General features: G+C 39.8%; 1 protein-coding gene across 1 annotated transcript; it reads left to right on the top strand.

Annotated features, from left to right (window-relative positions):
• Positions 1-1,879: 1,879 nt before the first annotated feature.
• GPD1L (glycerol-3-phosphate dehydrogenase 1 like) lies at positions 1,880-25,028 on the top strand. Its single transcript, XM_068206107.1, has 8 exons — positions 1,880-2,011; positions 6,640-6,817; positions 7,551-7,691; positions 11,410-11,548; positions 12,696-12,808; positions 20,878-21,111; positions 21,514-21,620; positions 24,512-25,028. Exons 1-8 carry the CDS (start codon positions 1,959-1,961, stop codon positions 24,606-24,608), a joined length of 1,062 nt encoding a protein of 353 aa, XP_068062208.1. The 5' UTR covers positions 1,880-1,958; the 3' UTR covers positions 24,609-25,028.
• Positions 25,029-26,117: the final 1,089 nt, after the last annotated feature.

Raw genomic sequence — 26,117 nt, 5'->3', positions numbered from 1 at the left:
CACTGGGCTCAAACAATGAGATGAGGGCTTTCTCCAAATTAGGAAGTGCTAGCAATAGAGATAAAGATACAAGTGCAAGCAGATTAGATTTTAGGCATGTTGGTTTTGGTTGTTGTTTTGGGTTTTTTTCCCCTTCTGTTATAATTTAATTTGATAGCAAACTGGCAATGGAGTAAATGGAGTAAATGAAAACCCTGCTTTTAAACTGAAAGGAAAACAGCAGCTAGCAATTCACACTGCTTCAGCTACAATGGCTCAAAAGGCAACAGAACTGATCCAACTTTCCTTCTTGTATAGCCTCTAATTGAAAGAGCATTTCATTGACAGCTAACCCCTAGCAAGCGATATGTTAGAGGTACAAATGAAGAAATATGCTATAATGAAAAGCTCAAAAGGGTATTGTCTTGAGACTCGGTTGATTTCAATAAAGAGAGAAGGACACTGTTCTGGTATGGGGACAAGAGCATTGTCATAGAATCACAGAATATGATGAGTTGGAAGGGACCCACTAAGTCCAGCTCCTGGCCCTGCACAGGACAGCCCCAAGAATCACACCATGTGCTTTGACCAAATGCTTCTTGAACTCTGGTAGGCTTGGTGCTGTGACTGCTCTCCTAGGAAGCTTGTTCCAATGCTCAACAACTCTCTGGGTGAAGTACCTCTTCCTAATACTCAACCTAAACCCCCACCCCAGCTTCCTGCTCTTTCCTTGGCTCTTATCATTGGTCATCAGAGAAAAGACAGCAATGCTTGCCCCTCCACTTGCCCTCCTCAGGAAGTTGCAGACCATGATGAGATTGCTCCTCAGTCCTTCCTGGATAATTTATTATTAAATACAGCTAAACATGTCGGTAGAAATACACATTTGATGGAAAAGTTTATCACAGATGACTCACACCCATTGATCAGACCAACAACTCATCCACTGTTTTTTCCCCCTGGAGAAGCATGTGGGACAGAGAACAATGTGATTTTGGCTGAAGGCTGAGAGCAAAGGAATATTTGAAAACACTCATATTTCTGTTCTTAAGATCCCTCCAGGCCCTTTATTGCTTGATACAACAATTCCTCCACACCTGGGAGCCTTCACAGACTTACTCCAAAGCTATATAGCACTAGGAGAGAGCAGAAGTTTTGTTGTTACATATATGGCTGAAATGTATATTAGCTCAGCAGATAACGGTGACAATAAGGATTCTTCCCCTGCGCTTGGCAGTGGTGAGGCTACAACTTGAGTGCTCTGTCCAGTTCTGGACCCCTCAATTCAGGAAGGACATTGAGGTCCAGAGAAGGGCAACAGAGCTCGTGAAGGGTCTGGAGCACGAGTCCTGTGAGGAGTGGCTGAGGGAGCTGGGGTTGTTCAGCCTGGGAAAAGGAGGTTCAGAGGAGACTTCGTTGATGTCTAGAACTACCTGAAAGGAGGTTGTAGCCAGGTGGGGGCAGCCTCTTCTCCCAAGTAACAAGTGACACGACAAGAGGACACAGTCTTAAGCTATGCCAGGTTCAGGTTGGACATTAGGTGGGATTTCTACACAGAAAGGGTATTAGATATTGGAATGGACTGTCCAAGGAGGTGGTGGAGTCACCGTCGCTGGAGGTGTTTAAGGAAAGACTGGATGCGGCCACTCAGTGCCATGCTCAGTTGTGCTGTTCGGCCATAGGTTGGATTCGATGCTCTCAGAAGTCTTTTCGAACCTAAATGATTCTGTGGCCCGGTGATATGCCACAGTGCCTGCGGGGTTGCCTGCTTTGTTCGAGGGCCCCATTTACCTCGTCCTCCCCGGGAGCCGTCGCGCCCTCCGCAGACCCGGCGGCCGGGGGCGGAACTACAGTTCCCGTCACGCCGCAGGGGCGGAGGGAGAGCGGGCGCGGCCCTGACGGCGGAGGCGGGAGCGGGGGCCGGCGCCTCGCGGAGCTCTTCGCCGCGGCCGCTGTGGCGGGGCGCGGGCGGCGCTGCCATGTCGCTCTCCGTCGGCCCCCTCAAGGTCTGCATCGTGGGCTCGGGCAACTGGTGAGTGCGGCGGCCCCTGGCAAGGCGGGCAGCTCGGCGGCCGCCGCGGCCCGGCTTTCCCGGAGGCGGTGCCCGCCCGGGCCTTGCTGTCGGTTCCCGCCCGGCGCCGCGGCCGCGCTCTCCTCGGGTGGCGGCCGTGAGGCCACCCGGTGCCGGCGGTGGAACACGGTGTCGCCGGACCGTGGCGGGTCCTGGGTCACGCTTGTTCCATGCGGGAGGGCTCTTCCTGCCGTGTCCGGGGGCTCGTCGTGCCCCCGGCTCCCTCGGAGCGGAGGTGCTGCCGTGACGTACTCGGAGGAAGAAGCGGCAGAATCGAGCACTCAGTTTTAGTGCTTGTAAACACCCGCGTGTCCTGCGAAGAAGTTGTTCTAGGATATTTTTAACCTGGTATTTGTTGTGTGCTTTGTCTGATATGAGATGACGTAGACATTAAAGATGCTGTACATTTTTAAAATTTTTTCCAACTACGCCCTGCCTGTAGAGCTTCACTAACAATCTCACTTGTCTGCAAAAGTGTTGTTCGGGGTTTTCTGTGTTCCTATGTGCATATTTTCAAAGACAGTTCAAAAAAGAATTGCAAGACACTAGGTTATTCAAAATACCTTCTTTTTCTTTCCTCCCCGAATTGATTATGCTGAGGCACACTGAGAGCTTGAGACAAGGTTTTATTGCTGTCTCTATCTCTAGGTTATAATTAGACTTAAACTTGTTTCTTCATCCACTGAAAGCAAAAGACTTACTTGACATCATTCTTCAAGGGGAGTATCGTGTTAATGACCCTTTGTCTTTAGTTATTCCTTTTTCTTACACCAGATCCCTCTTTAGAGTGAATAAATTAAGTACAATCTGTTATAGAAATAGGTCTTCACAGTTTGTCACTTTCAATTACTAATGCTAAGCACACATTACTCAGGTAGCATTGGGTTTTAAGACATTAAAATCAGAGGAATTCCGTGTAGAACAAAGCACTGTGTTTTATTCCATCAAATTTGCCTGTCTTTTGTCAGGATGATTGTGGACTTGTTGCTCACTCCTACCCACTCCATGCAGTTGGCTTTTGCTGCTGTTAAAAATACCAGCAGCTGCTAAGTTTTATTTTTCTTTGTGATCCCCTTGTTGAGGGAATGGCAGATGCTTCAGTGCAGTATCTCTTGCTTTCCTTGCACCAGCCTGTAAAATGTGTGCATTGCACTATATATCACAAGGAAATTATGCAATTAGACCTTGTCTTTTAGGAGTGTGGTGGCTGTTGTTCTGTAGTTGAAGTCTAGAAAAAGTTTCACAGGAGCTTTGACTCCATTTGTATTTGATTCACTGTGAAAAACTTGCAGAAGCAAAAGGATTTGTAGATACTGCCTACTAGCAATAACTACATGCAAATGTATTTTGTTTTCACTTCAGTGGATCAGTTTAATAAATAAGAAAAGTTCCTGCCTAATAGGATGAATTGGTGGCAAAATGCCCATATCTCCTGTGCTGAAAGAAAAAAGCTGCTGCCTGGTAGTAGCATTCTCTCCTTCTTTTGGGAATAAATGTATTTCAATAACTTATGGCTTCTTTCATATGTAATGGCAGGGTTTTTCATGTGAGTAAAGCAGAAACCAAAGTAATAAAAAATTGAAAATCATAATTCTTGGAGAGGTAGGTGCTTTCTTCTTCAAAGTCCATGGGATGATGGACACCAAACCCTGACTGCAAAGAGCACTGTGATTCAGTAGTATGTGTAATCATTGAACTAAATTGGACTCCATTTGTATACCTTGTAAGTGCCTTTTGAACTGCAGCTTGTAGTCCTAAAATATTTAATTAAAGTATTAGTATTTAGTGCATTAAAGCAGGTAACTAGAAAGAAATTGAAGCATTTGTAAACTTCCGATCATTGATATTTGGGGATTATTTACTTTTGAAGCCTGAGTTGTAAGAGTGTGTGATTGTCGGTGCCTAAATTGTAGGCATGTAAGTAGTTGATCTGAGTGGGGTTTGGCATCTTGAGCAGTTTGCAGACAGTGGATTTTGGGGTTCTGTGTGAGGTGATTCATCAGACAACTCTTCTCATAGCTATATCTGGGATGAAAAAAACCCCAAAGGAGCTTGGCAGGACAGTAGCTTTAGAAGGGTTAAGCCAGTCGCCTTGATTGAATAACTACTTCCAGTCAGACTTGTTTGTTTGGTTTGCGACAAGAAAGTCACCTTTAACAATGAAGTTGACTTGGCAGGGGTCACTTGACACCTGATGGAAGATCATGGGACAGGACAGATGGCTCAGCATGGAAGAGCAGGAGCTGTGCTGTCTGCTGGCCTTACCCTTTTAGGCTTGCTCAGCTGGTGGATCAGTGATTCTGTTAGGATCTTTTAAGACAGAGGATAAAGTAAGGTGTCTGGAGTGTTAAGACAGTACACCTTGGGAATATGCCTTGGAGCCCTAGGATTCCAGGAAAGTGCCCAGAGTCATTTAAAGCACTGCAAGTGCTGCCTTGATCATGTACTCTAGCCTGTCCTGATAACAATACCAGGGCAAGTTAATGAGGTGTGCACAGCCAGAATTTATCCCTCACTGTTTTCTTGGAACCAGTCTTTAAGTAACCTGATTGCCAAACTTAAACAGAAACTGTAAAATTTGGGAAGAGATGGGAACTTATTGGACAGAGGGGTTTATGCACCTAGGATCTTGTAGGAAACTGGGAGGAACTGTGGCTTAACTGAGGTGATTTTACAGGGACAGTGGTAGAGCTAGATAATTATATCATTTCCACTTGCATGTTGTGACCTCCGCTGCTGCTGTTAGCAGGGGAAGTTACGGAGCTTTTTGGCCTTGTGCTATAGTTAAAAAGTGATGAGGGGAAAGCAGACCAACTGTGAAATGGTCCTGAAAGAGTGGTTCCAACATCATGGGAAATGATGAACCAGAGAAGCCAGTCAGGAGAATCTTCTTGAATTCAGAAACTAAGACTAGGCACATCTTCAGTTTTCTTAATACTGCATTCAAAGGGTGAAAAAAAAAAAAAAGACAGCTTAGGTATTTAAGTGTTAAATAGTAATGGAATTAATGTCTCACATAAGTAGTACACACTGCCAGACTTTCTGCTGGCAGACTGAAAATCCCAGTCAGAGAGTTGCTGATTCAGTTATTTCTGTCTTGCTCTGTCACCAGCAAGCACAGAGAATATGTAGTGACATTCAAAACAGAAGGCAGTGGGTTGGCCAGGATCCCAACTTTGTATATGAATCTGTAGAAGTAAATGTGCTTTTGTTCAAGGAACTCAAAGCACTGTCTGAGGAACACATACACATGTGTTGAATGTGAGGTCTGCTGTTTATATGGATCTGACATTTGGAGGCTGAGCTGTATACCAGTGCAGCAGAAACCATGCTGGACGAGCTTGATAAGAGATGGTTTGCAATTGTCTTCTGTATCACCTTCTGAACCCAGGGGCATTTTTAGTGTGTGAAGTGCTATTAGAGAAATAAATTCTAGTCTTCTAAGACACACAGTTTTATGGTTTGACTATAAAAGGTCTACTTAGAGTACTAAATTTTTTTGCTGCTACTTAGAAAGTGACCTCATAGCCATGTGCTAGCACACATCTTTAATACAGCCCAATGAGTTGTGCCACATCAAAAGCTCTTGAAGCAGAATGAACCCACTTTTTCAGTTGCCAGCTGTGGTTTTATTACAAGCAACATCCAATATAAATTTAGGGGATTGTGTGAGTATAACTAGATTGGAAAAGTTAGTGTTCTTACCTCCTAATAAAGTGTGCAGTTTACACACATACATGCACACACACATGTAAGCCTCAGATCAATGACTGTATTTTTATCACATCTCTTAAAAATGTTTGTGTCTCCTTAGTAGGTGATCAGTAATTATGAAATTGCCTCCTATCCCAAGAAAGGAATTTAGGTTAACAGGTATAATAGAATGATGAAAGGGAAGATCGTGTTTGTTCCTCCTCTTGTAATTGTGATTAATTTTGTTATTGCTTAGAGATTTGAGAAGTAAAATTGATCACTATAATACAGATCTCACTGTATGCTGTTATTGGGGAGAATATGAGGGTAACAGTAATGGACTTGTCTCCCTGCAGCTTCAGAGGATGCTATTTCAATAGTTAAGTTCTGTGAGATTGGCTGCACAGCCATGAAGCTTATAACTTCTGCAACATATAAATGATTCTTGGGTTTCAATGCCAAGTATCAGTATCAGTATTGTACAACAACTTATGAGTCAGTCATCTTAGCAAAGAAGCTTCTCATCTCTTAAAGGTGAAAATGACACATTAATAAAATTTAGTATGTCGCTTTTACCTCAGCTTTGAAGATACAATTAATTTGATTGGGGGAAATACAGTAACCTAAACTCTCAGTGGATAGCCAATAAGAAAACAAAATAAGTAAAGATGTTTCAGTAAATGCTTCAGTCCAACCTAGTCTAGCTGTAGTTTAGGGAAAGCAGCAGGTGTGAATGACTAGTGTATTTTCCCACTTCTTTTACTAGATCAAAATGTTGTATGGTAGCTGATCAAATAATCTGTAAATTTGTGCTTGTTTTAAAAAGAAAGTCTTTTTTTTTTCTACAGTCACAGAAATCATAATTTTTAAGACTATTTTTGTTTTCTTTTGTGCAGGGGTTCTGCAGTTGCCAAAATAATAGGTAATAATGTAAAAAAATTGCAGAAGTTTGCTTCCACAGTGAACATGTGGGTCTTTGAGGAGAATGTTAATGGGAGAAAACTGACAGATATCATAAATAAGGACCATGAAAATGTAAAGTATCTCCCTGGATACAAGCTGCCAGATAATGTGGTAAGGCTCAAAAGCTAAATGATAGTTATGGAGCAGAGGGAATATTGCTTGTGCAGTAAATGGAGCTAGAAATTTTTGTTAACATCTCTAGGGTTTATAATATTTCAGACTATGCTACTTTACTGATGACATCAGAAATTTGAACAAGTAAAATTATGTAATTATGCAGTTAAGTAAATCCAATGCACTCTTTCTTCCTTTCACTATTGGTCTTAATGTTACTTCAATTTCTTTACAAGAAAGCAAATGTGAAAACAAGAGCAAGATTAACAGCTTTGACTATACCCATTAAAAAAAATTGGCCTCAACCTTGGATTGGATCTGTTGGTCTGGGAAGTCTATGCTACTGTTTATTTTCAGTTACAAAATGCAGTAGTTCGTAGCATTCAGCATGAGACCAAACTGCTCGGGTTCAAGTTCAAGCACAAACTGGGGAGATTCTGTTTGGATATTAGGAGGAATTTCTTCACAGAAAGAGTGACTAAACATTAGAATGGGGTGCCCAGGGAAGTGGTGGAGTCACTGTCCCTGGAGGTTTTGAGAAAGGACTAGATGTGGCACTCAGTGCTGTGGTCCAGTGGACTGGGTGGTGTTTGTTCCAGGGTTGAACTCAATGATCTCAGAGGTCTTTTCCAAACTAATTGATTCTGTGATTCTGCTTTTGTCATGTAACACTTGTGTGTGGTGTTAATTTTGAAAAGTTATGCAGCCTTTGTCTCCCATAACTACACAGGTTGCTATCCCAAACCTTCGTGAAGCGGTACAGGATGCAGACTTGCTGGTTTTTGTCATTCCTCATCAGTACATCCATAAAGTCTGCGATGAAATCACGGGACAAGTACCCAGGAAAGCCCTTGGCATAACTCTCATAAAGGTACAATAAATACTGTACATTAATAACTGAGAATGTGTCATGGTTCTAAGACAAGATGACTTGATATTTTGATATGCAAAGTCTCCATGCATTATTCACTTGATTGGTCCATTAAACCTTTCTAGGTGTAAGATTAGAATTTGTCTTGGTCATTAGTGGATTGTTACACAGCGCTTGCAGGAAGAGGAGAATGAGGCTCTTCACAAGACTTTTAGAAAGAAAGAGTCAATATGTTTTGCACCACTAAGCTTTCCAGTCTTTTATTTGTTGTTTCCAAAAGCATCATTAGACGAAGAGCAAAGCACAAGCATAATGCTTTGATTGTTAATGCACATCCCACATGCTGAGTTGATGATTTCAAGAACTGCTGAGAGAATTTCATGTGATTGCAAGGATAGTGCTCTTGTTCATGTCAAATATTATGTTGCAACAAGAGAGTCTGTTCAGCATCGCCAAAAGACAGTTTGAGCATAGGAAACAGGAAAGGGCAGAGGTGTGGGAGGCATTTCACTGGAGTGTTTACAGTTTTGCTGGCAGAAAAATATAAAAATGTGGATTAGCTTATTTTTGGGATTGTTTTTGGGTGGGTGGGCTGTTTTCCTCTGTATGTTTAGCTGGAAATAATAAGCTATTCCCACTAGGTTTGGAAGATTTTGGTTTGTTGTTGCTTTGTAGGCCATTTTCTCAGCACACATTCTCTTGTTTCCTGTCATCTCTGGAAAATCATGCTTTTATGGATCTGTGCTCAATAAAGAACAAAAAACCCCTGTCACTGCATACTGCAAGCTTGTCTCTTTAGTTTGGCTAACAAAGCCTACAAAATCTATTGTTTTGTCAGTGCTGACTGGTGTAATGGTGAAAGGTATGAAAAAGTAATGCTTCCCAAGTGTTCTTGCTCCAAATTATAGAAAAACTCTTCATATCATAGAAGGGTAAAATAAAGCACTGTTAAAAGTGCTCAAGATAAACTTTATTCTCCTTTAATTTGCTAAATGTGATTTATATTGTTCTAGTGATAGGAGTAACTAATTAAATTGATGGACTAAATAAGGATTTACGTCACCATATGTGAAGTCAGGGTCCTGGGCCTGTATTCCCTTGGAATTACTGTTCTGGGTACTATTTACCAGTGCTCTAATGGAGTGTTGATTACAGGCTATATTTGACACCGAAAAAAAAAATAGGGAGAAGTGAAAGGGGAAGAAAAAATTGTTAAAAAAAAAAAAAAAAAAAAAAAACTCCAAACAGACAGAAACCCCCAGCAAAACAAAAAGTCCATGCTTACTGTAGTGGTGTAAGTGAAATTGTGGCACTTGCCATACAGTGCAGAGTTGGTTACTGGGCAGCTTCCCACTGTCACATTGCAGCACTGCATCCATAGGCAGCCTTTCCAAAGAAATGCTGCGAGGCCCCTTAATATTTTGCAGGAGAATGCAAAGTACATGTCAGTTTTTGTGAAAAGACATGATTGAAAAGGCATAACATAACATCATTAAAAGTATAATTTGAGAAGAAAGGGTAGAGATTTAATGCAACATTCTTTCCTCTACTTTTACATATTCTTTAGGCATGCTGTTTTCATCAGTGTCATAGTTTTTGGGTCTCATGCTTGATGCTAATGCTGTTGAAGTGGCTTGTGTTAACTCTGATAGTTAAAGTGCAGTTCTGCTCTGAAAAATATTATTCGTGGGACATCTTGTTTCTGTGCTTTCTAAATTGGTTGTCAAGTTAGCAGTGTGTCATCTTTTAGTCTTTTTTTCTTGTTTTTTTTTTTTTTCTTTCTGACAGTCTAATCTTCATGCAGAGCCTAATGTCTTACAATAAAACTGAGTCTTTGGGAAATAAAGACATTTATCTGCTGGTTAGTAGGCATTTCCACTGAAACATTTGCATCTCTGTTGCTTTGCATTAGCTCTTTGTCTAAAACCTTACAAGTAACTGTGTAGCTGTGGGGAGAGAAGCCATATAAAACTTAGAGTGCAGTACAGCAGTGAGCTCAGGATGCACGGTAGCTGGAAGTCATTCAAAATACTCTTCAAGCAACCTCAACATCAGCCTCATTTTCATTTCCCTCTTACAGGCTCCAGGGATTGCTCTGACAGGCATGTTAGGATGCAAGGATAAGGTCGCTTGCATTGCCTGCAGATCATTGCCGCCCTGTGAAAATGCCCATGGTGGAGCCTTGGTTTTGCAGGGAGGAAGGGGTGTTTGGTTTTTATTCTGTCATTCAGTATTGGATGTACCTCTACAAGAAATAGGTACAGCTCACTTTGACTTTGTCAGGAGTTGCATCTGTTTCACAATGGAGCAGAATCTGACACCTAAACCTTTCAGGTCTCATTTCACTTGCGTGAATAATTGTTGTGTAGGTATTTACATTTTTGGATTTGTTCCCAATGTGTGCATGCTTTTCTGTTTATTATTTGCCTGCTTAGGAAGAGGAGCCTTACAGTTATTTTGTGGGCACATTTTTGGCACTGTGAGGGAAAAATGCAACATGTATTGTATTCTTGCTTTCAGGTTGTTTCTGTATGGCTCATTAAAGATGAGAAAGCAGAGCTGTGCATTAAGCAATACAAAATGAAAAATAATGCAGAAATGCAAGCATTCGTTTAATTGGCAGGTTTTGTACAGGCATTTCTGTGTGTCTCTTCATTGCACCATGTTACTTAAGCAGCAGCACCTTTAACCTGTGGAAGTGCAAATTACTGCCTGCCTGAAATGTCACTACTGGCAACATACAAGTGTTTATGTATATGTATATACGGAAGTAATACAGGATCACACTTTTTGCCTATAAATCATAATTCAAAATTACTAATTCCCAAAAGTGTAAAATCTTGAGCATTAAAAAAGTATTGTATAAAAGGTGGCATACTGTGGGAAAGAATGGCTATTTCAATAGCTGGTCTGCCATACCTCTGTAATAAAAGCTGAAAAGGATTCTGCATTTAGCAGGCTGGGAGAAAAGAGTTTATGAGAAGAAGGTGGTCTTATTTGGAGTTCTAGTTCAGGGTACCAGACTCTCTTCCTTTCTTCCCAGCATTAATATGTGGGGTGATCTTTCCTAAGGCCCTATTTCTTCCCTTTTTTCACACTCTGTAAACAGTGCATTATAAATACAGATTTAAAATATCCTTATAAGTTAAATTATTCTCAGTTGTTCAGCTTTCTACATATCTGTGAATGGCTGTTCCATTTGTATTTCTACTGCTAAACTGTTGTTGGTGTTATACACTGGGGAACCTGCCTCTGATATTTCAGTTCAGATATCTCTTCACAAGACAAATTATTCAGATGCCGTTTTTTGAGTTTCAGTGCAATTTCAAATCAAAGTTCAGATTAGGTTCATAACTGATGGATTGGTTATGCTTCACTGATTAAGGATATACTGATAATAAGCACCTGATTTCTGAAGTAACAGAGCAGAATGTTCAGCACTTCTTAGAATCAGGTCTTTGAGGATGCAATAAAAACTGGTTTCATCATTTAGAGTTTAGTCCTAAATCTTAAGGTGCTTCCTCCTACAATTCTAAGATATCTTGGAGAGGTCAAAATAGCAGAAGTTCCTGTGGTAGTACCCCTGTCATCTTTAGTCTCTGTCTGAATAGTCCTTGTTTCACTTCTCACTTGTGGACAAGACTAATTGTGTTCTGCTTGCATCTCTACTGTGCCTAATGAATGACTTTTTAGTAATTGCATTTAATGTTGGCTGCAGGGAATAGATCAAGGCCCGGAGGGACTCAAACTGATCTCTGACACTATTCGAGAGAAGATGGGAATAGACATCAGTGTGCTGATGGGAGCTAACATTGCCAATGAGGTGGCAGCAGACAAATTCTGTGAAACCACAATAGGTACTGTTCCAAGTTGTAAGAATATTTAAAACATGCACCTGTCCTCACAGGCGCACACCAAATAGCTCAAATTTCACTGTTTTTGACATTAGCTGACTGTTACCAGAAGCTGTTGGTTGAATTTCCTAGAATGTTTATACTTCCAAAAGTACTAGGACAATACTGGGAATAGAGGGAGAGAGAAGACCACAGTTTTACCTATTCTTACTAGCGTTATAACCTTAGCATATGAAATACAAGCATGTCTTTTATCACCCTTCATATAACAAGCTGCTTCATTTTATTACTGTGTTTTAAGATTTTTCTTCGGTCTGAATGGCTTTACATGGATAAACAATTATAAATTCTGTTCTCCAGCTCAGGTGCTATTGTCAAAGATGGTACCTTTCATGCATGTTTGTTTTAGTTTGACTTTTTTGTTTGTTTTTTTAAGGTATCTTGTTTTAATTGCTCAAAATACTTTGTTCCCACAAAAACTAGAAATTGTTTTAGTTCTGTGTTGGTGTCTGCACAGCTTTGCAGCATGAGGATGTGCCTAGTCTTAGATTTTACAGTTTCTAGAAAGGCATGTGTATGTGTATATGCATTCAGGTACTCATACATACTCATACTTTATAGCACAGAGTTCGTATTACGGGGTGTTTTTCAATGTTAATTTTTAGAGTTTTGTGCACTGCTAGTTTTTGTAGCATCTCATTCACAGCTTTTGCATTGAACTTAATTTCGAATGGTTGAACAACGTCTTAGTGTTTAGAAACAATTGTCAGGGGCAGTATGCTTGATTAATAAAGCAGCTTTGACATACCTTTATCAGTAGGTATTTTTCTGGAGTGCTGACTTGAAAATATTTGATAGAATTGCTCCTACTATATTCTTAATTCATCTTTTTTTTTATTGGCTGTCCTTTTTAAAGACAGTGATCAAAAAATAGACAATGTGTAGAGAATTAATAGAATTTTTATTTAGAACCTGTTGCTGAGCAGACAATAAATTGTGAAAAAAGTTCTTAGAACAGGGATTCTGTTTAGGATTGAGATAGAACAACCTTATCTCTGCTTTTAGGCATTTTGATTTGCACAGGAAAGGCTAAATAACATACGAATAAATTATTCCTTTTTTTAAAGCTTTCCTTTCTCTTTCTCAATAGGCTGCAAAATCTTGGAAAATGGCCTTCTCTTCAAAGAACTCCTGCAGACTCCAAACTTCCGAATAACTGTAGTAGATGATGCAGATGCAGTTGAGCTGTGTGGTGCTCTGAAGGTAAGATTATCAAGCTGTAGGTGATACACAGATGAAATAGTGATCCTTGTAGAAAAAAAAAACGAGGTTATTTCCATTTAAAAAATATGTTCATTGTATTTTATATAATATGTAAAACTACCACATAACATTTCCAGAAGACCCAGAGGGGAAATGAGGGAGCAGCATTTTCTGAGAGCTGGCTTTTAGATTGTGTCTCACCATCTGCCAGGTTCTCTTTCTACATCTTCCACTTAACTTACACACAGTCATGAAGCAAGTATTGATTTCATCTAACTGGCTGATATACTTCTAAATCTATTTTAGTCCCCTTTTTCTTTTTGCAAGAGTGTGTTCGCCAAAAGAAAGGGAGAAAGAAGTTGGCATTAATGCTTCGTATCTGTTGACAAAACTATCCCCCTCTTCATTGACTGAAGCAATGTGAGCACTCATGTTTTATATTTTGTGGACATATACTACATAAGGTTTGTGTGGATAACCACATACAGAAATTACCTGAATATTAAAAAAGTTATTTTGGACAGTTACTCATCCAAAATTTTTTCATAACAAAATTGATGCCGAGAGGAAGCAAAGACTAACTTAAAGATTGTTTAATGGCTATTTTCTCAGGTTAATTTACAGGCCATTTGTGAAGGGGAGTCATTACTTGTTTGGCACCCCAGCAAACATTACTGTAGCTCACATTATCTGATACCTATCCTGAATAATTTCTGATGGATGTAGTGGTTTAATAATTATTTTGACTTACTTATTTTTTGTGTTTTGAATAACTGTTTTGTCTGCCTTTGGTTTTGCTGTTGAAATTTTGTGTAAACTAAATGAATTGGCTTGGAAAGCTACCACACCAAGCAGTAATGTCTTAAGATAAGGAACTCTGATTCCTGCTTAGTGAAAGTAGCTTGATAGATATAATAGCATTTTTTTGGCATATTAATTTCCTTAATTTCTTCTTGACAGCTGTCATACTGGAAAGCCTGAGAAAGCGGAGGTTATGGGTCTGTGCATTGATGGGATCAGGTGTTTTGAGGCAACATGCTTTGGAGTTACTGTATAGATAGAAATTTCTTGAGATGATGGAGCTTGTAATTCAGCTCCACAGCCATTGCTTTAAAATGCTGTGGTGATGTGGGAGGTTACCGAAACAGAAATCCCTGTGTATAAACCCTCACAAAGTTTTGCAGATTTATTTTTCTTTGAAATTTGCTCAGCAGGATGTTTTCTGACTAGCTTCAGTTCTTGTCTGATAGAGGAGTTCTGTCCCAGGAAATTTTCATTCAGACAAATCTCATGAAAGGGCATTAGAGATGAGCACGCCCATCAAACTGGGCAGGTAGTCAGCAGACACTCAAAACTCCACTGTAAAGGTCTAAGGCAAGATACCAATATTTCTTTGGAATAGCAGTAGAATTCAAATAGATGTTATTCTTGACCTGGAAAGATACTAAGGTGAGACTTTTGGGGATTTTTGTAAAGTTGCTTTATTGCTCTCTTCTGCTGTAGCATCCCATGAACTCTCCCACCTCGGTCAATTCCCAAGTCCTCGGCCCTAGCAACGGCAGTAACTACTTACCATAGAGTCAGTCTTCCGGGGGGGAAAAGCAGACTCCCAAGTGGACTTCTGTGCCACAACTTCTGTGCCCCTGTGTAACTTTCCCTGGTTTCCCCTTTCCCTGTCCCCTCACTGGATTGGTATCCCTGGTGCCCAGCCCCCTTCCCCTGGAGACCAAACCCCTCTGCCCCGCCCTTAGTTCCATCCCCCACCCCTGCCCCTTATTAAGCTGTCTCCTCCACAAGGTCGTGCTATTTTGCCCTTCAGCCACATGTGATATCCTTCACTGGAATAAAACCCTGCAAAAAGAGCCTTTCTTGCCTCTATCGCTGAGCCAGCTGCAGTGGGTGTTGAGTGAGGGTCTGACTGTGTTGCCTGAAGGTTAACTCAACTTGCTTTTCTACAGGAGAGGCTGGCTGGGGACAGATTATAGACAGCAGCAACCACTACTCCAACACCCGCATTTTTATTCTGCTTCATTATTCATCGTGCATCTTGCAGACTGAACTGTCTAGTTGTATTTCTGAAAAGGTGTTTATATTCTGTGTGCTCTAGTCATTTCATATTGATTGCAGTATATTTTATTAATTGAATTGAGATTTCCAAAAAATGCGTGGTATAGTCTAAACAAAAAGTGAATTAAGGATAGATTAATTGGTTTAAAAGTGCTGTGAATTTCTTGCATAATTAAAAGTCAAAACTGGTATGAAGTGGCATAGACCCATCATCCTAGTATAGGTGATGTCTTTAAACATACAGGTCTGCCTTAATCTAAAAGAAAATATTAATAAAACTGTAATTTTTAAGTAATTTTTCATTTAAAACCCTTTCTAGTTTATCCTAAATCTCGTGGTGGCAGCATGTAAATAATGTCCTGAGCTGTTTTACTCTCAAAGATTGAAAAAATTTATTAATGCACTGGGTGCATGTCTGGGTCTGAAAGAAAATAAAGAAGCTAAAATTAAACCTATGGATAAGGTTTTCTTTCCAGGGTACAAAGCAAAATGCAAAACTCAGATATGAATAGTGGTTTTTCTTAGAAGCTGTACATATTTTCTATCAGGAAAATTGTTTGCTAAGGGTATCAAGCAGAGCTTTTCTTTTTTATCATTCATCTGATAGTCTTTGTAATAAAAATTTGAAAAGTAGACTTTTTTTTAAGAGTAAAATCTAATGTGTAGTTTCAGTCAGCTGACAGTTTGTTGAACTTGGGAAGTTACTTCAGTAAAAAATAGTAAAAATTATCTTTCTTTAACTTCCTGGAAGGAGGAAGTTCCCATTTCAGAAGGTGACAGTGTCATGTTGCATGGAGACACAGGCATGAAAAGAGAGGCTCTACTTTCCATAGCAGTGCCATTTCGAAAAGTCAGTAGTGGCACTGCAAACTACAGCAAGGAGGACAGGGGTAAACAGGCAAACATGTCACTCCAGACAGTCTGTTTGGGTGTGGAAATAGTAAAAGCAATTCCTGTGTTGTTATTTAAAGGATGAGAAACAGTACACCATGGAAAGCAGTATATTCTTCCAGCTTCTGCACTTTTCTGCAAATACCAGCTTAGGAAAAGGAGACTTTTCTGTTATTACTGGCATAATGGACTAGCTGTTAAAAGCCTGTACTCTACCTCACTTTTTATTTCTGCAAGCCTTTCTAAACAGGGAAGATTTTCAGCGTGGGTGGTTGCCTAAAGCTTGGGAAAAATACAGAAGGGTAACAAAGAATGCTCTGAGCACAGCTTTCTCGTACAATGATAATTACAGGTTTGAAATTTGGTTTTGGAAGCCTATTTGAGTTCAGACTGTAATATTAGGTAGTGCAGCTGGGTGATCATCAGAGAACATGAGCTTGATTGCTATTTATATATGGATATGTATGTGGATATGTATAGAATATCCACTTCATTTACCGTATTTAGATTTGTGACAATGGGCTGGTGGAGATACAGTGAAGTGCAGAAATCAGTGCCATGAAAAAGCAGTCTTGTGTCAGCTTGGAGACTGGCTGAATAGACAGTGGCAGTGACTTCACAAAATCTGATAGTACTGAGGAGGAACAGCTTTCTACTGTAACCTGGCTGTTGGAACAAAAAGTGTTTGTCATGTTCTTTGTGAGGATATTTTTTTCTTTTGAGGACTGATGAACATTTCACGTTTGTCTGTTGACCTTTTCTAAGGGTTGAGAACGAAAATTGAAGAAGTTGAAATTTGGGTAGTTGTTTCAAGTGGCAGCAGCCAAGGACCAAGACAGATGTGAGTTACTGTAGGAAGGAGAAGCAGCAGCAGCTTGGGTTGCCTTTCAGGTTGCTTCAGGTTCATCTAAACCTTCCAGCTTCAGCTAAGCCTTAAGTAAAGAAGTAAGAAGTATAGTGAGGATTTATTGTTTACCAGGTTATGTAACTCAGCATTGTTACATGCAAAGTGTGTTTAAGGCAGTCACTGTTGAATAGGCAGTGTAGATACTCTAGAAGTTGATTGTGAGGGTTTTTTTCTTTTTCCTGAGATTAAGTGGAAATGAAATTCAAATTCTCTTTTCATTCTCAAGCATTCTCTTACATTAATCATGTAAGCAAGCAAACAGCTTATACTTAACCTCTCTGACAGTCCTGCTGATACTGTCTTTGATTTTTTGAGTCTTTTCATTTGACCTCTTCTCAGCCATCAGGGGAAACAATGAGCTTCTCCAAGTTCATGTGTAAACAGAGAGAAAGCAGGCTATGCTGAGCTGTGGCATTGCCTCAAGGAAGGTGAAATAATATTTCTGCTTAGTTCTCTTATTGATCCATTTAATTATGGAGCAAATGGTTGCCTCAGAAATGGCTGCTGAAGCTGTCTTCATGAGCACTCCACAAATATGCTGTACACTGGATATTGGATACTTCTGAGGACTGGCTCTGTAGGAGAACAATCTGTCAGCAAAGTCTGCAGACTTGTCCTTGTTTTCTTGGTCATCTGTTGACCTTGCATTTGTGACCTCTTGCATGTTTGTAGCAGGTTGTATGCAAGTAAAGGACACATTCTCTCATTTGTTCTGATGCATACTGCGAGCACTGCCTGGCATCAGCATTTATTTTCTGGAGCATAGCTTCATTATCCCTAGTGAAAAAATAACTAAATCCGTTCCTTGTTCATGTTCTAGAATAACTAGGACTAGGAATAACACCAGCTTCAGGATACCAGAACAGCTTGTCTGTTAGGGCAAAGTATTTTAGTAGCTTAAAACCATATGCAATATAAGACCACACTGTGAATCATGGTTACAGGATGTGTGCTTTCATGCAAAACACTGTTAATGCCAAGATAGGGAAAGTGTGTTTGCTTAAGCTGAATGCCTCAGGCCAAGAGGAATATTTTGTTGCAGTCCTTTTGGGGTTATTGTGAGAGTATCTTTGAACCTGTGGAACATGTTTGTCAGTAGGCACTTGCTTATTGGGCTCTTGGACTCCCATGTGTGCATGCAAATACAGTCAGTTTCTAATCTCACGGAAATGTGGACTCTCGCCTCTTGCACAAACACATACCCACTGCATCTGCAGGAATTCCTGTAACTTCATGCTGTGGTTTAATCCCAGCTGGCAACTACGTATCACACAGCTGTTCACTCACTAACCCCCTATCAGGGATGGGAAGGAGAATGAGTGGAAAATAAGTAAAACTCATGGGCTGAAGCAGGCAGTTTAATAATTGAAATAAAGGAAAATACAATAACAAGAACAGCAGTAGTAATAGTAATTGTAGTGAATAGGAATTGTAGAAAACAGAGTGAAAACCCAAGAAGAACAAGTGATGCACACTACAGTTGCTCATCACCCACTGACCAATGCCCAGCCTGTCCCCAGGCAGCAATTGATGGCTCCCAGCCAACTGCTTCCAGTTTATATACTGGGCATGGCATTCTGGGGTATGGAGTATCCCTTTGGCCAGTTCAGATCAGCTCTCCTGGCTATGTTGCCCCCTCCCCAGACTCTTGTTCACTTCCTCACTGGCAGAGCATAAGACATGAAAAAGTTCCTTTCTTAAAGTAAGCACTGCTTAGAAAACCACCAAAACACCAGTGTGTTATCAACATTATTCTCATACTGAGCTCAAACCCCAGCACTGTACCAGCTGCTAAGAAGGAAGTTAACTGAAACCAGGACGCTTCAGGTGTAGTCTTTGTCAGTGGTAGCATTTAAAATCAGCCATATGAAATACACAAAGATGTTTTTGCCAGGTCAGTCACCCATCCAGCCTTATATACTTCTCTGAAGATCACAATAGTGATAGTGCCACTAGGCCCTTGTGTGTCAGTTTGTGTTCTGCTTGTGCATCTTCCTGAAACAAGCTCAGCTTAGTGCCTACAGCCAGAGATTTCAAGTAACAAACTGTCTGTTTTGGCACAGCAAACAGTCCTCTTGGTTGGGCCTGAAGGATAACTGAGTTGTAAGTTTTGGGAGATTTTTTGTCATTGTTTTTAAAGGGGTAGCTCATCTTTAAGATATAACTTTCAATGTGGTATAATTCGTTCTCTACAGTATATTAGGTACAAGACAGTTGTCAGAGGTTCTTCAAGGATTTAAATCAAACCAGATGGTAGACCTTGTAAATTAACAGTTGTGGCTTGAGGGATATGTATGCCAGAATATAAGTCTCCTAGGCATGGGGGTGTGTTCTAGACCATAATTAGTTGTCTTGTTTCCTCATTATTTGCAAACTGTGTAAGGACATACAATGGGAACATTGTACAAACAAGGAGCTCAGTGTTTTAGAGTTGGACTCACAACTTCCCTTGTTCCCTAGCCCATTTCCTCAGGCCTAACTAGTCTTGGTACAACTTAATTAAAAAGAGTATTTCTGTTGCTCCAAAGACAAACACTGCAAAAGGTACAAATAGACGACAAAATACTGTAGGCCAAATTGTATTGTAAATTATGATCAAGTAGATCGCTTCAAAGTGGAAAGTCAAACTGGACAAAGCTGGAGGGAAAGGGAAGTTTTAGTATGGGAGTGTTCAAGAAGTATATGGAAAAAGCCCAAAGGTTGTTCAGTCATGTTTGTGTTTTTAGCTGAGTGATAAATACTTAGAGATTAGGCATACATGTAAAATCCATTTGAATGGGTTATCCCATCTGAAAGCTTCTTAAATATCTGTTTGACTTCCTCTTGCTTTGGCATCAAATGAAAAAATACTAGATGTTGCTCTGCAAGAGGTGTCTGATGAAAATGTACCTTGGCTGAATCACCACAGCCAAGATCTAAGCCAAGATGATTTAAATGACCAAATTTTAAAATTGACTGTGTTGGGCTGCTTCAGGTCTAATGTTGGGATATCTGTATGCAATTTTTAGGATCACCTTTAGACCTCAGGTAGCTGCTCAAAAAGCAATGACTGATCCTCTAGCCTCATGTGATTCAAAGTCACCTAGCCATGGCTGGCCACACAGCTCTGCAGCTGCCTGGCATTTGTGGTGCTTACAGTCCAAAACCAAACCAGCTGTTAATCAGTGGTTGTTTTCAGTAACATCTTCTGATTACTGTTCTTTCTTCATCAACAGATGAAGTTGATTTTTTTTTTAATTTTATTTTTTTTCCTGCATCAAGTGCTACATTAGGAGTCATAATGTTGGTTCTCTTGTGCATTCTGTTGAGATCACTGCTGCTGCTGTTGAATGCAGGAAGATATTAACATTCATTACTTCCTTGCTTGCTTTATCTATATATCAGAATGCCATCTTTTTTTGGCAGGTTTTGGTAGGGTTTGTTGTGTTAGATGGATTTTTTTAGTGGGGATAGTGGAACCATGGCTAGTGTCTGCTCTGACTCCAAAGCCAGAAAATCGTTTTTATAGTCACTTAAATGTGTCTCATCGAATGTCTATGTTCTGTAACTGAAACAGGGACCATGTAGCTGAATGTTAACAGCACATTCTTTGTAGAAGGTTGTCACCAGGTCTAAGGAAAAAGCAAACTTTTTTTTTGCTAAGGGAGGTCTTCCTGCATCATGAACCTTTTTGGAATCCTTTATTAATTGTTATGGTTATAGAAACTCTGCATACTTAAAAGGGTTGGATACTATTGGCTTAGCTGAATTTGGTCCCTTAGCATGTCATCATAGAAGTCATTAAATGCTTTTTAGCTGTACTATTGCTTTAATAATTAATAAGATCTGGATAAAGGAGCTATAGGATGTCAGTCTAACTTCACCCCTACCTCAGGTCAGGAGTAGCTCAATCTAGCTAAAACCTTGTTTGGGTGTAGTGCAACCTGTTTGTTCTTGAAGATGGTCAATAATAATAGCTCCACAGCCTCAGGGGCAACTTGTATCAGAGCTTTAACTATGCTCTTATCCTTGGATATGTTTTTATCCTTGGAAATATTTTGCCTTGTTTTAATTTTTTTTTTTTTAGGTTATCCCATAGACATCAAAATCACCAAACCAAAATAACCCAAACTAACAATCTAGTCTTTCAGTACTAAGGTGTTTGCCATTCTTAAGGACATTTGTAAGCAGTAATTGAGTAATTTCCCATTTCTCTTCCTTATAGAATGTAGTAGCAGTAGGAGCTGGTTTCTGTGATGGCCTTTGCTACGGTGACAATACCAAAGCTGCTGTTATTCGCCTTGGCCTAATGGAGATGATCGCCTTTGCCAAAATTTTTTGCAAAGGACAGGTTTCTACTGCCACTTTTCTGGAGAGCTGTGGCATTGCTGATCTCATCACAACGTGTTACGGTGGCCGGAATCGACGTGTAGCAGAAGCATTCGTTAAAACTGGAAAGGTACCTAATTCACTGGGTGAAATCCATTCCTTTAAGTACTGCCACTCCTCGTTTGCTAGAGTAACAGTAGAGTTATCTGAGTCATGGTAGTTCACTGAGTGGGCACCCTTCTCTTTCCTCTTGTTTTCTGAGTCAGTTGGCTAGAATGAGTGTAAAGGTATTAAAAGGTGGGCGGGTGGTGATTTAAATAAAAAAGCTTGAGAGATTAGACATTGTGAGATGCAAATCTAAGAATACTTACAAACAAGAACATAGGAGAATATTCTATATGCTCACTCAAGATTACTTTTGAAAAAGGAAAAAAATCTCAGTAATTTTTTTTTTATCCAGATAATGTTGTCAGACTTCTAAAAAGTTTATCATACCTCTCCTTTGCTTTCTTTTTTTCCCTCTGCTGCTTAGTCTATTGAAGAATTAGAGAAAGAAATGTTGAATGGTCAGAAACTCCAAGGACCCCAGACTTCTGCAGAAGTGCATCACATCCTGAAGCAGAAAGGAATGCTGGACAAGTGAGTAAGAACAGATAAAACAATTTCCACATACCCCTTTTTTATCTCCATAATTCTTTCTGCATATTTGATTTTGATCTCGTCATAAAAGTAATAGCTAAAAAGAAAATCACTGTAATAACAGTAGATTAGAAGTTACAATCAAAGAGAGAAGTGAATAGAAGCTGAAAATAATACTGGTGTAGATAGAGCTATTCATTTGACATTAAATTTGTGAATGTCCTTCTGTTTGCAGAGTGTATTGTTGCCTTCTGCTACTACAGAAAAGCACAGCAAGTGGGTTTTATTATGTGAAAAGAAAAAAATGCATGAAAGTAGAAGTAGAGCTTCCCAAAGAGACTGTGAAAAGTCGCTATATCTCATTTCATTGTAGGAAATTCATTACTTACCTCCAAGGAGAGGAGCTTGGTGATCATCTGTATAGAGTGACTGCCTCCACCACATGGATTCTAGCTTAGATACTGCAGTTCTCCTTCTTAATGTGACTTCCAGTTTGCTGTAGGTTAAAACCTCCCATCTGCCTCTGTAGGTCAGGGTGGTTTTTTGTGGTATGATATGAAGCAGATTGTCCTGGCTTGGTTCACTTGTATTCGAGTCAGAACATGAATGATTCCTATAGCCACACACACAGTTGTCTCCTTACAAGACTAAGGGATACATTTATCTGTTCCTGTTTGTGAAAGAGGAAAAATCAGAAATTTAAAAACTGCCAGTCGAAAGACCAACCCTTGTTACTTTTTTTTTTTAAAGCATTTTTAAAGTCTATTTTTAATGGATCAGCTGTGTTAAATGATTAATGTTTTAATATTATCTTTGTATGTAAGGTACCTAAGTCTGTCTCCTCAGTGTACAGTAATTAAGCTAACTGCAGAAAAAATTAATTAAAATGTTGGCTTCATTCTTTACTGTTTATGATTCCCTAAATGAAACAGGATGCTGTGTTGGAGTGTTGTTTTGTATCCTGTTCTATCTTACAACAAATTGAGTGCATTATAGATGATTTGGGGTCATGTTCTTAATAAAAGACATGAAAACAGTGTTGCTAATTTCCTTTTGTTATGCCAACATATGTATGTCAGTTCTTCATGAAAGGTGTCATTCAACAAGACTTTAGAAAGCAACTTTCCATGTGTTTTTCAAAAACTACTGCTTTAAAGCATAAAACACAGTGGAGTAGCCATGGTTTCAAAGAGACGAGATAAAAGTCTCATAAGGGTAGAATTTCATACTCTGGTCCTACAAAACTATTTTGAGGGCTACGTAGAAGTGTACAAAAGTCAAAGTTCAGAAGAGCCTTGGTAGCAGGGTTGATGCCTGTTGATACTTATGGTGCACTTACTATTTTTCAATAGTTGTAGTCCTTGCTCTCTTGATGTGCTCAGGCCTAAGATGCATTTGGAGTTTACTGGCCCTGAGCCCGCAGTCAGCCTTGGTACAGATTTCTCCACATGAAGTGTGGCAGACCTGTGCTCAGTAATGTTCTCTGGGATGAGCAGCAGGACTTCGATATCAGGTTGTGTCTGTAGTAGTGGTGCTTCTTTGCTGAGAAGTAACTGCCAGTACTGTACCTAAACCTGTGGGAAACCTGCTTTTGCTTCAGAAGGTTCACCTGTTTTGTGGCCACCTCTCACATAGTCATAGCAAATTTTGTTAGTGCCTACATGTGAGCTTTTATGGCAACAGCAAATGTAACCCCCCCTTCAGCCCAGTACATCATGCACAGTGAGTGGTAAGTGAGGTTTGTTAAGAAATGCAGAAGTCATTGTGTAAATTTTTTTCTGCAGATTTCCTAATAAGGGTTTTGCAGTGTGAGCAGTTTAGCATTGGATTTGAGAGAGCAGCTATGTGGCTAATGAAATTTTTTTTCCATCGATGAAGTAGAAACAAAACTCAAGTTGGTTTAGTTTGGGGCGATGCGCTGATAGCAGCGTTACTGCAATGTAATACCTGACAGCAGAATGTATAGGCCATCATGCATGGTGCTCAGTACTGCTCAACACTGAAATGGGCATTACAGATAAAGATTTAGAGTGATTGGTGGGACACATTTCCTAAGGAGAAAGTCCTAGTCCAGATCTGTTCTGAATCACTCAGAAATTAACAATTTCACCATCTCCAGTGACCCTTATTTTTTATTTCCATTGTTTAAAATTCATCAATATAAAAAGCCATGCTGAAGTGGCATACGTACTTGATGAACAGATCAACCCCTAAAATTTAACAGGCTTTATATGAAAATTGAACTTGTCTGGCTGTTACTGTCTGGGATGGACAGAAAGCAAGCAGAAATTTCTGTAAAGCATCAGAGAAGCCTGAATAATTTGGAGGTTGTTGGAGATGTCACCAATCTAAAAAAAAAAAGAAAAAAAAGTAGTTGTGGAATTTTGTATTTCAAAATCCAGGTTTAATTTTCAGTTCTTATTAAAAACTTGACCTTCAATGTCTTCCTGGGTCTTTTTTTGTCATATTCTGTATTATCAAGTTATGGCTGAGGGGAATGTCAGGGGAATTCCCTGGTACTGCATAACGGATGTGCCAGTCATCCTCTTTAACCACAGATGGGTACTGCTGTAAGAAGAGCCAGGAAAAATGTTTTAAATTTATTTTTTAAATCACTTTATGGTTGTGCAGTACATAATGAATGTCTCAGGCTCCATTATAGCTAGCTAGGCTTCTGAGAGTCACTCTGTTTCAGAGATTCATGCAGGTTCTGTAGTTTTGCCCTGCTTTTGAGCACAGCATTTGCACCTGACAAATAGAAAAAATAAATCATTTTTTCCACCTCTCCCTTTTCCCTCTCCCTCTCCCCACCCCTGTATATTTCTTTCATTTACGAAAATGTTGCATAATAAATTTACACTGTGTTTACTTTCCTCACCCTCTTTCCTCAGGTTTCCACTCTTCACAGCTGTTTATCAAATCTGCTATGAGGGGAGACCTGTTAAAGAGATAATATCCTGCCTTCAAAATCATCCAGAGCACATGTAAAATCCATCAGGCTGTTGTACTAATGCAGCTTTCTGCCTTTCGAATTCGTGTCTGGGTTCAAGTGGATGTAGCTGTCATTAAGCTTTGTTCAAAGCTGCTCTTAGGCAACAGGAACAACATGAATGTCTCTGAACAGGTATCGGTGTTTGTTCCCCAGCCTGGTTCGACACAGCACGTGGTGTTGGCTTGGTCATTGTCCTTTTACTGGCTAACATGCAACTCTTCTCAGATACACAATGCAAAAGTTGCACTACATGCCTGGTGTATATATATACACAAGTGTACTTTGGGTTTGCTCCTACACCATGAAACACAATGCTTTGTTGTCTCCTAGTAAAGCCTAATCTAAAATCCACTGGCACTCCGGGAAGAATCACAGTGGTTTTTGATCTGAGGCTGAAAGAAGTGTGTAATCTTGAAATATTAGGAACCTGTTAGAACTTTGGTTTATTCTGTATGCACAATTAAATATTAACATTTTGCATGCTTATGACTATATTAATTTAAGCAATGTTAATGCAAAACAAGTTGTAGCAGTTACTCGGGGGGGCTACAGGAATATTTCAGTGAACTCTAGTGAAGAATATTTTGATTTTTGAAAGTTGTTGAAATTGTCAAGCTACTTTAAAAACAATTTCTAAGTGACTTTAAAGTTTTAAATTACACTGTTTTAAAGGGAATATTCTAGAGGGGGATCATTGCCTCCCCTTCTGTTTTTTAATCCTTGTATTTTTGTATTTCTCCATTTCTCCCTTACTATTCCTCTTTGTTAGGCTCTTCTAGAATCCTATTCCCCAAAGCAAGCCAGAGGTGTTGACCTGGGGGTTCTGAACCCTAGAGCCTGCAGTTCATTTTATTGTTTTACCTGTGGTTGTTCTTCACTGCTGTTGTTGGTTGGGTGATGAAGAATAGCCTTGGGTATCCACTGCTCCAAGTTGTTCTGCTGTGTTTTTAGCTTAGGTGCAAAGTGTTGAGCTACACAACACTCCAGGGAATGTCAGGGGAATTCCCTGGTACAGCACAGCTTGTGTTGTCGGAAGGGTTGTGTGCCAGTACGATGACTACATTCATTTCAGTGCCTGCCAGTCACTGGCACGTCCCCACTGGGCTGTAGTCCTGATCCAGCCTTCCCAGCTCTGGAGTTGCTCTTTCACTGGACAAAACTTTTATGGGTGCTGAATCAAATCCTTTACAACTAATCTCCCAGAAAGCTTCTCAAAGACATCCTTCTCTTTTATTCCCCAGGGATCTCAGTTAGGTTTTTTTCAGGAACCCTTGTTTTATGAGGGAGGTTAATTTTATTTGTTATTGGAAAATTTGTGATTTTATGAAGTTTTAAGGGGGGACATTGGTTTGGTTGGTCCTTTTAGATTTTTTTTTAAGATTGGTGCAAGAGAAGATAGATAAGTAAAATCTGTTTTGCTTTTCTTGTATACTAAAATGTGGGGTTTTTTTGGTGAAATATATGCTAGGCACATTAAGAGTGGACTCCTTCCATCTGGGAGACAA

This window comes from Anomalospiza imberbis, chromosome 1 (genome assembly GCF_031753505.1).
Source record: "Anomalospiza imberbis isolate Cuckoo-Finch-1a 21T00152 chromosome 1, ASM3175350v1, whole genome shotgun sequence".
In the NCBI taxonomy this organism is placed as follows: domain Eukaryota; kingdom Metazoa; phylum Chordata; class Aves; order Passeriformes; family Viduidae; genus Anomalospiza; species Anomalospiza imberbis.
This window is presented reverse-complemented; position numbering and strand designations above follow the sequence as displayed.